The following is an 11,554-nucleotide window of genomic DNA, read 5'->3' as shown; positions in this document are numbered from 1 at the left end:
ACCAGATGGTTTTTGAGACCCTGCTGAAATGAGAGATGCCCTTATTTTATATTTCCCTCAAGTTCTACCACAAACCACACTTCTTAGGAGAAAGAAGAAAAAAAAAGTTGCCATGTAAGCTTGTTTACCTTCAACCGACTAGGAAGTTGACACTTGTCCATAAATGATGACTCACCATTGTAGGCCTATAAAAGTAAAGGTGCTGGTCTATGGAAAGACAGCAGCCTGCAGGCACAGCCATTCAAGATGCACTCAGGTGTCCTGGCTGCCTTCCTCTTCTTGAGCTGGACTCCTTGTTGGTCCCTGCCCCTTCCCAACGATGAGGATGATGAGGATCGGTCTGAGGAAGACTTCCAATTTGCAGAGGTAGAGTATCTTGCCAGTCCCAATGGTGTGAAATATATCATAAATGCCCTTCTCTTTTAAAAGCAGGGTATTTTGGTCTCTTTTCCAGCGCTACCTCAGATCATACTACCATCCCCTGAATCCCGCCGGCATCCTGAAGAAGACTGCAGCAAGCTCCATGGTGGACAGGTTGCGAGAAATGCAGTCTTTTTTTGGCTTAGAGGTGACTGGCAAACTTGACGATAAGACTATAGACATCATGAAAAAACCAAGATGTGGGGTTCCAGATGTGGGTGAATACAATGTTTTCCCTAGAACTCTCAAATGGTCCAAAATGAACTTAACCTACAGGTAAATCATAGGCTATCTCTCTTTAATTTTTGTTAGTTTTCTTATAGTAGTAAATGTCTAATTTTCAGCATAAGCTACAGATGACAGAACATGTATGGTGCCTTTTTTTTTTTTAGATATTTATCTGGAAGTTAAGTAAGTCCAGGAATATCGTTAATATTGTTGATGAAAATGTCTCATAACATCAATTAATGTTATTGTAGCCAGCATTAATTTTTATTGGGATTTTCAAAGTATTTCTTTTAGAGATGAATCAAAATAGAAATAAAATAAGTTTAATAAAATTTGCAAATATAGTGCATCAAGCGTATTTATTATAACAATACTAAACAGAGAGAGCTCTACTCTTTCTATGAACTTTATAGAACTTTTTCATCTGTTTAGGCTATAGCAATACAATTAAAAACTTTTAACATGCAATGTAAGTTTTATTAAACATCTGAATACTTTAAATTTAAAATGCCAAAAGGTCAGATATTTGGAGATACTCATATTGTCTGATTGAATGCTTCATTTTTAATATTTGTATGACATCATAATTAATAAGTTCTTTAAAACTTATTACAGAACTTTTAGAGAATCATTGCATTTTGAGTTGAAAAGCTATATTCCAAGAAAATATATTCTAAAATAGTTTTCACCTTCTAAAAATTTAATTGAAACGTTTTCTGTTGAACAGAATTGTGAATTATACCCCTGATATGACTCATTCTGAAGTGGAAAAGGCATTCAAAAAAGCCTTCAAAGTTTGGTCTGATGTGACACCCCTGAATTTTACCAGACTTCACAATGGCACTGCTGATATCATGATCTCTTTTGGAACTAAAGGTAATGGTACAGAATCATTTTTGAAATATTTGTATATTCTGCTTCTTAATTGGCTCTTAGTTTTTAATTTCTTCTTTAAGTCATTCATTGCTTTTTACAAAATTCAACAAAAATTCACTAAGCTCCTGTGTTAGGCACTACTGGGTTTAATTAGATTCTGAACTCTTGCTTTTGTGCAGAGCATGGCGACTTCTACCCTTTTGATGGCCCCTCTGGTCTGCTGGCTCATGCTTTTCCACCTGGGCCAAATTACGGAGGAGATGCCCATTTTGATGATGATGAAACTTGGACAAGTAGTTCCAAAGGTAATACTTCTTATTACTAGATTATATTAGACAGTGGACCAATTGATAAGAAGTTACTAGTAAAAAGTATATACATTATACATAAAAGCATAGGAATTATATTTGGTATTTGATTTTCCAAAGAAGTATAAAAGCTTATCGTATTAGTTTCCACAAATGACATTTCTATTTAGCCAATGTGGATAGTAAAAAATGAGCAAAATCTACTTAGTTTAGTAGTTTGAGGGATGCTAGCTAACTTTGAAATAGAACCCAAAATGTCTTTCTGTCAACCAAGGTGTTTTTACTGTGGATTACCTTTTGGTCTGTTAGAGAAATACAGTTTATTGCAAATATACATCTAACAACTATTAGAGCTGGATATGTAGGTCATAGATGAATTGGATGTGAGTTGAAATAATTTCTTTCCCCCCTGCCCCGCCCCCACCCTAGTAGAAATATTAATAGCACAAGTCCAGTCAAATTTCTGTTCCCTGTTATAAGAGTTACCTATTTCAGACTTGTTTATATCATTTTATAAATACCATTAGCAAACCAAGAAAGTTCTTACTGCAAATAGCATGAAACGGACCAGATGAAAGTTGTATTTAACAGAGAAAAATGAAACTTAGCATTGAATAAATTCAATCAGTAGTTGAATCTTCAAAGCTCAAGAGGATTGGAAATGTTCATTTCAGAAAGAAAATTAAAAAAAAAGATTGTTACAACTAGGTCTTAACTTTGAAGCTGCATTGACCCTTAGTTGTGACAACTAAAGGTAATCTTCATAGGTAGCTAATTTTTATTATTCATTTAAATTCGAAGGAGTATCTTTTCAAAGAGTAAAACTGGGTCTTTAATATCTCAACTCCAGTGCCTCCAATCTGCCTTTGGAAAGAAAGGTGAGAATGTACATATTTATGTTCTGAATGTTCCACAGGTAAGAATGGTTTTAGGAAGAAAAAAATAATACTTAGTATTTTTAAGATAGAGTCACAATAAACCTCAGTTTTAGGTTTCTGAATAAATTCTGGGTTTAAAATATTTAATTAATCCTGGTGAATCCACAAGTAAACCAGGATTAACTTTTCAGCTAAAGGCCAAGAATAGTATCCATTATTAGTCATTTCAATGACAAATTACTGTCATTCAGACTATGTGAACTTTGCTTGCTCTTCTGGTCTGCAACATTTACTGAGTTAATTACACATTTTCTTGATGCATAGGCTGTGGTAGCAAAGGGTATTTAAGGTCAAACTGAAACCACTGGCTCCAGTTTTCATGTATTCTTTTTCTTTTAAACTTTTCATCTTTTTCCAATTTAAAACACCAGTATTAGGAGGCTCAAAAACTGGTGGAAAGAATGACTTAGAGAATATAATGTAAATACAGAATCGTAGTAGTCTTTTAAAGTAGAGGGAAGTTGGCCAATCATTTTCAGAATTTCTGTTTCTTTAAACTCTAGGGTCTAGAGATATTCTGAAAAGGATAATTTGTTTGGAATTTGTTCACAAGTAGATTCTTAGACCCTCTTTAGTGCACACTCCATACCTGGTGAGCATCCTTTTGGGTGCTGCCTAGTGTTTATTTTATTTTATATTTTTCTCTCTTTTTTAAAAAAATATATTTTATTGATTTTAGAGAGGAAGGGAGAAGAAGAGAGAGAGAGAAATACCAATGATGAGAGAGAATTATTGATTGGTTGCCTCCTGCACGCCCCCTACTGGGGATCAAGCCCGCAATCCGGGCATGTGCCCTTGGCCGGAATCAAACCTGGGACCCTTCAGTCTGCAGGCTGACGCTCTATCCATTAAGCCAAACCAGCTAGGACACTGCTTAGTGTTTAAACGATGTTCTAGGTAGCATCCTATATACAGGGTGGGGCAAAAGTAAGTTTACAGTTGTTTGTATGGAAAAATAATATAATAATTAATAAATAATAATACAAAAATAAAGTCGGTGTTTCACATACTCACAACTGTAAATCTACCTTTGCCTCCACCCGGTTTGAACCCCCATGTGACTCCTATGACTCCTCATTTAAGACCATCACTGTTCACTCTCCTCACATGACCCGAGAAAACTGAGAACAAGTCAGGATTGCTAGTAAATTCTTATTATTACCAATTATTTGAGAACAATCTGTTGATATTCTAATTATGTAGGCAACTATAATGAGAGCACTAAATTACTTATAAAGATTAAAACAATTCTTGATTCTTCCTTCAAGCAACTGAATGTTAATTTTAAAAAGTGAGTAAAATAGCAAAGAGAGGGAAATAATGACACACAAAATAGATGAGGAAAATGACATTTCTTCCATTAATTGGTCATTGGAGGACCATGTTTTCTCATTGTTTCCTTGTTTTCTTACAGGCTACAACTTGTTTCTTGTTGCTGCCCATGAGTTTGGCCACTCCTTAGGTCTCGACCACTCCAAGGACCCGGGGGCACTCATGTTTCCTGTCTATACCTACACTGGCAAAAGCCACTTCATGCTTCCTGATGACGATATGCAAGGGATTCAGTCTCTCTATGGTAACTCTTTTTTTTAAAAATATATTTTTTTATTGATTTCAGAGAGAAAGGGGGAGGGAAAGAGAGATAGAAACATCAATGATGAGAGAGAATCATTGATTGGCTGCCTCCTGCAAGCCCCCTACTGGGGATCGAGCCTGCAACCCAGGCATGTGCCCTTGACCAGAATCGAACCAGGGACCCTTCAGTCGCAGGCCAATACTCTATCCACTGAGCAAAACCGGCTAGGGCTTAACTCTTAATTTGTCAACTTAAAAGCAAAATAGATTTATACATTTATTTTCTAAATTATCAGTGAATTTGCCACTGCCACTTTTGTCATTGTGGCTTTGTTATTAAAACCTGGGAAAACATGCCCACTTATTCTTTCCAAATAGAACTATCTGCTCAAGTAGAAAATATTCCATTCTCCAAAGTTTTTATAACTCTTTGTATTTGTACTTTATACATTGCAAGGTACATTTGATACTCTCAAAACACCTGTGACATAAGAAGGGAAAATAATTTATTCCCCATTTAAACAATGGAGACACCAAGCCCCGTAGATTTTATATTTTTTTATATCCTCACCTGAGGATATGTTTATTAATTTTAGATAAAGGGAAAAGGAGAGAGAGAGAGGAGAGAGAGAGAGAGAGAGAGAGAGAGAGAGAGAGAGAAACATCAATCAGTTGCCTCCCATATGTATCCAAACTAGAGACTGAATCCACAACCTACGGAACCTACATATGTGCTCTGACCAGGAATCTAACTCATAACCTTTTGGTGCATGGGACCATGCTCCAAACAACTGAGCCACACCAGCCAGGGCTAAGCCCTGTACAGTTTAAATAGTATATCTACAGCTGGGGGTGAAAGGGAGATCTTAACCAGCATTTATAAATTCTGGGCATTCTTTCTACCACTCTGGTTTGCCACAGTAGAACTATTCAATTGGCTTGTAGTAGTTTTTAATCAACATCTACAGTGACCATTGTAAAAATCTCTTTCTTGTTTCCTTCCAAATTTTCAATAATATTTACAAAGTAATTAAACCTAAACTCAAACAAGCAAATTAGCTGCCAAAAATAGAGTTAAAGCCGTAGTGCACAGTCATCAGTGTAAAACTCCTAGTACACAGCTCAGAAAACTTGCTCATGCCACCCAACCCATTGTTTCCCCTCTGGATTTAAATCTACTATAGCAGCTAGTGTAGGTGTGAGCAAGTATTTTGTAATTATTCTTTCTACAATATTGTGACCAAGGGACTTGATGATAGAACTCCTATGTACTAAGTAGAGAAGAAGCAGTTTAGAATAGTTATTGTATACTGCACCTCTTTTGCACTCATGTGAGCTGGAAAATTTACAAACACGTGGCAAGTCATGTTTGTGCTGCCGAAGGCCGGGCTTTGCACTGAGAGGCAGCTGCACAGTGGGAAACTGGTGAAGCAACAGTAGCTGATGTTGACAGCTGGGAAAATAGGCAAGAGAAAGAGCCAAGATAAGGGCTCCCATAGGGACGATGGGCCATCGGAAATGGCTTCAAGAAGAACGTGTTTCTCAAGGGTAGTCTGTCAATAGGTTGTGCAAAGCATGGGGAAAATTTCCTCAGTCCCCGCCCCCACCCTCATTTCTATCATCCTCCTCCAGAAACCTAAACTTGTATTTCAAGGGGTCTTGAAGGATGAAAGCAGAAGGGGACATCCCATCTGCAAGGCCTTGGTAACCCTGGGGGAAGGAAGGTAGAAAACATGAAATTTGTCCATTATGTAGGAGGAACAGGATTTACTATTACTGCCCTCTCAAGAGGGAGCCCTCTCCTACTCTCCATTAGCAGGACCAGGTCATCAGGACGGTTCTCCTCCGCAACTTCTTTCATTTATTTATGATTTCAGGTCCAGGAGATGAAGACCCCAACCCCAAACACCCCAAAACACCGGACAAATGTGATCCCTCCTTATCCCTCGATGCCATTACCAGTCTCCGAGGAGAAACAATCATCTTTAAAGACAGGTATTCTTGACATTATTTGATAAAATCTGCACATAACAAACATCTGTGAAGCCGTGTCTGCAAAATGCCAAAACATCCAGTCAGACTTCCAACGGTGAAGTGAACAGTGAACATAATAGAACTTTGAGCAGTGTATTTACCTATTTCAGATGAAATAGCTAATAGATAAACGTTTATTTTTCCATAAATAACCTTGGCATTGTATGGACTTTTTAAATATCTTTAGTGTACTCTTCTTTATAAAGGTAGTCAAGTAAAAATATAAGTCCAAGTTATTTATTTAAAAACACAAATATTGGAATTAATTACCATATTAGTAAACTGTTACTCGTAATGGCTCCACGAATTCCTTTTGGTGTGAAAGACTTTGCACCAGGTACACATGTTGGAATATGAGAGAGGGAGTGCTTTACAACCTAAACCTGTAGGCAATGAAAAATGAAATTTTAATTTTAATCTGCTTATAAATATGCTTATTTGTTCATTTATTCATTCACTAGAGGCCCAGTGCACGAAATTCGTGCACGGAGGGGGGTTGTCCCTCAGCCCAGCCTGTACCCTCTCCAATATGGGACCCCTTGAGGGATGTCCGACTGCCCGTTTAGGCCCGGTGGGATCGGGCCTAAACGGGCAGTCGGACATCCCTCTCACAATCCAGGACTGCTGGCTCCCAACTGCTTGCCTGCCTGCCTTCCTGATTGCCCCTAACCGCTTCTGCCTGCCAGCCTGATCACCCGCTAAACCACTCTGCTGCCAGCCTGTTTGCCCCCAACTTCCCTCCTCTGCTGGCCTGGTCACCCCTAACTGCCCTCTCCTGCAGGGTTGATCACCTCCAACTGCCCTCCCTTTCAGGCTTGGTCCCTCTCAACGGCCCTCCCTTGCAGGCCGGGTGCCTCTCAACTGCCCTCTCCTGCTGGCCATCTTGTGGTGGCCATCTTGTGTCCATATGGGGTCAGGATCTTTGACCACATGGGGGCAGCTATATTGTGTGTTGCAGTGATGATCAATCTGCATATTACTCTTTTATTAGATAGGATAGAGGCCTGGTACAGGGGTGGGGGCCAGCTGGTTTGCCCTGAAGGGCGTCCCGGATCAGGTGGGGTTTCCCTTGGGGTGTGGGGTGGCCTGAGCGAGGGGCCTGTGGTGGTTTGCAGGCCGGCCACGCCCTCTGGCGACCCAAGCGGAGGCCCTGGTATCTGGAATTTATTTTCCTTCTACAATTGAAACTTTGTAGCCTGGAGTGGAGCCAAGCCTGGGGCTCCCTCCGAGGCTGGCCAGCAGCCATTTGTGTTGGGGTTATAATTGAAACTTTGTTGCCTTAAGCGGGTGAGCCCGGCCAGGGTGTGCGAAAAGTTTTGCTTCCCCTGTTGCCGGCGGCAACCCTGGCCTGCTCTCTCAAGCTCCATTCTGCCGCCATTTGTTTGAATTTGTTTACCTTCTATAATTGAAACTTTGTAGCTTGAGTGGAGGCTTAGGCCTGGCTAGGGCAGGCGGAAAGCTTGGCTTCCACTGTTACCTAGGAAACCTTGCTCTCTGTGGCTGTAGCCATCTTGGTTTGGGTTAATTTGCATACTCGCTCTGATTGGATGATGGGCGTGGCTTGTGGGCGTGTCGGAGGTATGGTCAATTTGCATATTTGTCTATTATTAGAGAGGATTAGTTAATTGTTCCCTCACCTGTGATCCACTAGCATTTCTACACCCTCTATTATAGCTCTAGTGACACTGTATTATACTCCAGGTATTTTCTCATTCAGGTTCCCCAGGCCATGAGACCTTGGCCAATGTAGTTTATGTAACTTGTATTTTCTTTCCAGAGTCCTACACAGTGCCTGCAGATCTGCAAACTTGAGCAAAGCATGGTCCCACTCCACAAAGGACTTATAGCCTTCACAAAGGCTCTGTGAGATTTCAAATTTTAGTAGTACAGGCTAGAGTTAGGATAGCAACAGCTTGGATAACTGGCACTTAAAAGGAAATGCTTTTCTCCTTCACAGGTGATAGGGAATGTGTCTAACTTGTCTGCATTGATATAGAGACAGGTGTCTAGCAGGGTTGAAATACTGCATTTACAAAGTGACAGAAAACTGTATTTTTATTTTTGTGTTAGATTCTTCTGGCGCCTGCATCCTCAGCAGGTTGACGCGGAGTTGTTTCTAACAAAATCGTTTTGGCCAGAACTTCCCAACCGTATTGATGCTGCATATGAGCATCCCTCCCATGACCTTATCTTCATCTTTAGAGGTAAGCTTTTCACTAGTTAGGCCTCCCATGTAGGCAGTGATAAACTTGATGATACCAAAGACTTAGTGAAATGATCACTCCTGAAAATATACCTAAATTAAGAATCAAGTATAACAAAATGGAAAAGAGAAAGCACCTGAAATCCTTTTACCAAGTATCCTCAGATTTGACAAATGGAAAGTCTACATTATTATGATAAGTATATAAGGATATATATATACACATATACATATATACATATATATACTATAATAAATATATATGATGAATACCGACTTTTGTTTCATAACAATCATGTCAGTTTTTTTCTATTTCCTTTTTAAAATTATTTACTGAGCAAGCATTATAACAATGTACATTTTGAAAAATTGAAAAAATGTTAGCCGTAATTTCCCCCCTGAAAAGTCTATTTTCTCACTTTCTTTTCTAGTTCTTCACTCTATGTAATATACATATTCAAATATTTATATTCTAGAATATACATTTAAAAATTCTACTTGTTCCCTTGACATAAAAATCATAAAAAAATTTCCAAATTGTCACTCCACCATCATGATCATAATTTATAGTGGTTATATAGCATTCTACTGACATTGTTTCTATTGTTTGACTAATACAATTGATGCTATAATGAAGTTATTTTTTAGAGGTGGAAATAACTTTTTATCTCCTATAAAATTTGACTTTTCAGTCTAATTTACTGTTCCTACCATGCTTTTTATTCATGCAGAAATCTTAATGTATTTTTCACCCAGTTTTAAAGTTAATATTCAGAGAAAATAAGTTGCAAAATTAATTATTATATTTGGTTGGCTATACTCATAATTAGGAAATTAGAATCTTAAAACTTATTTTTTTGTGAAGAATGCTCATATTTCTATGTTTCACAAATATGGTGACCACCAAAGCTGACTAATTTATTTCTAAATAATTGATTGTGGACCACAAATACTGACTTATTTATTTTTAAATGTATAACATGAGTCTTTCTTTGTTAAAATAAATGTCTATCTATGTGAATCCTAATAGATTCCCTTGGATAATAAGACCATTCTTTCACTTACTCTAGGCAGAAAATTTTGGGCTCTTAATGGCTATGACATTCTGGAAGGTTATCCCAAAAAAATATCCGAACTAGGATTTCCCAAAGAGGTTAAAAAGATAAGTGCAGCTGTTCACTTCGAGGACACAGGAAAGACGCTCTTCTTCTCAGGAAACCAGGTCTGGAGGTATGGCCGCCATATTTACTGACCCATTATCTTGTGTCACAGAGGCAAAGTGAGTCTTGTCCATCTCTCACTACTTTAAGTTATTATCTCATGCATTCTTTAAAATGTTGGACTGTCATATTAATTTCTGTTCTGTGTCAGCTCTTGCACGCAGCCTCTCAGACAGAGATTTTCAAGTTTCAAGTCCTCTTGAAAATGCACATATATTCATTAAATTCTCACCACTCTTCTTTCGAAGCCATTGGTTGTAGCTCAACGATGCTAAACCATCTTTTTTTACACATAGATGTTAAAACCATCTCTTTGACACAATAGAAAATTATTCAGTTCATTAACATATGTTGATTTCACCCTAAGAACACTTTTCTAATAATCTACTTTTATGCAATTTGTGAAATGGAAATAAGCTGTAACTGTCCTTACAAAGATGGCCTTTAAGCAAGTTAAAAGATACTCACCAAACATCCACTATACACTCAGTATTATAATTCCTTATTTTTAAAATCTACTAGATGTTTTAAAAATTTTTAAACTTGTCAATTTTGAAAGATACCATTGTATGGATTGTATTATTTCTAAGTACTTTCTAAGAAATGCAACCTACTTAAGAGGGTTTTTTTCTTATTAAATAGCTATGATGATACTAACCATATGATGGATAAAGACTACCCCAGACCAATAGAAGAGGACTTCCCAGGAATTGGTGATAATGTAGATGCTGTCTACGAGAAAAATGGTAACTAATTCCATTGCACTGGTCATAATGGAGGGCTTCTATAGCCCCTAAAAATCATTCCCTTATAAAGGATTTACTTATAAATGTTGTGCTCATAAATGTTGTCATTAAGGAATTAGTCATTCCCGTGTGACTACTTCCACAGACAGCAAGCAAAAAATATCATGCTTAGAATCAATGAGAATTTCGCTTAATGATTGCTAATCCTAGGAATAAAAGATGCCAAACCTTAAACACTATCTTAAACCATGTTTAAAGATGCCAAGATGCAGGAGTATTCCCATAATTCAAATCAGGGGTAGAGTGGGGAGTACTTTATATATGAAGATCAATGGCTATCATAACTGTATAATGATTTTTACTTTAATTATGAAAAGGGGTATAACCCCTAACTTACAACAAATAACTAATATCAATACTTCAGGCATCAAAACGAGAACTCATGTAAAGACAACTAATTTGAGGTGATAATTTAGGAGAGCTGGGAAACTTTAGACCTTTCCCCCTCAAACTATAAGCAATATAGTAAAAGGTTAGTAGGGTTTATAAAGATAAGTAAAATATGTAAATGTTGGCATATTTTTTAAAAAGTGGGATCTGGCAGAATGGACTTTTTAAGAGTAGCTGGAGTAAACCCTTACTGTTTTCAAATTTAATTTTTTTTTTTGTCTTTTTCTTACAGGTTATATCTATTTTTTCAACGGGCCCATACAGTTTGAATACAGCATCTGGACTAACCGTGTTGTTCGGGTCATGCCAGCAAATTCCCTATTGTGGTGTTAAGTGTCTTTTAAATGTTGTTATTTAAATCCTGAAGAACATTTGGGATGTTTCAAGTCTATGGGAGGGAGGGAATGGGGGAGGGGCAGATATCAGGGAAAGCTTCGTTCTGTGAACAAGCTTCAGTAAGTTATCTTTGACTATATAATATCTATATAGCTATGCGTGGCTGGAACCACATTGAATTTTAAAGTAATAAAATTCAGTTTCTGTAAGGACCATTTAA

At 37.7% G+C, this 11,554-nt stretch overlaps 1 protein-coding gene across 1 annotated transcript; it reads left to right on the top strand.

Annotated features, from left to right (window-relative positions):
• Positions 1 to 234: 234 nt before the first annotated feature.
• MMP13 (matrix metallopeptidase 13) lies at positions 235 to 11,331 on the top strand (the record flags this gene model as incomplete). The annotated part of the gene is made up of 10 exons (XM_079786943.1): positions 235 to 366; positions 455 to 696; positions 1,376 to 1,524; positions 1,704 to 1,829; positions 4,185 to 4,346; positions 6,223 to 6,340; positions 8,450 to 8,583; positions 9,653 to 9,812; positions 10,445 to 10,548; positions 11,231 to 11,331. The coding sequence occupies exons 1-10, from the start codon at positions 247 to 249 to the stop codon at positions 11,329 to 11,331; spliced, it is 1,416 nt and encodes a 471-aa protein (XP_079643069.1). The 5' UTR covers positions 235 to 246.
• Positions 11,332 to 11,554: the final 223 nt, after the last annotated feature.

This window comes from Cnephaeus nilssonii, assembly GCF_951640355.1.
Source record: "Cnephaeus nilssonii genome assembly, chromosome: 13".
Taxonomy (NCBI): domain Eukaryota; kingdom Metazoa; phylum Chordata; class Mammalia; order Chiroptera; family Vespertilionidae; genus Cnephaeus; species Cnephaeus nilssonii.
The sequence above is the reverse complement of the archived record's forward strand: the minus strand, read 5'-3'. Positions and strand labels throughout refer to the sequence as shown.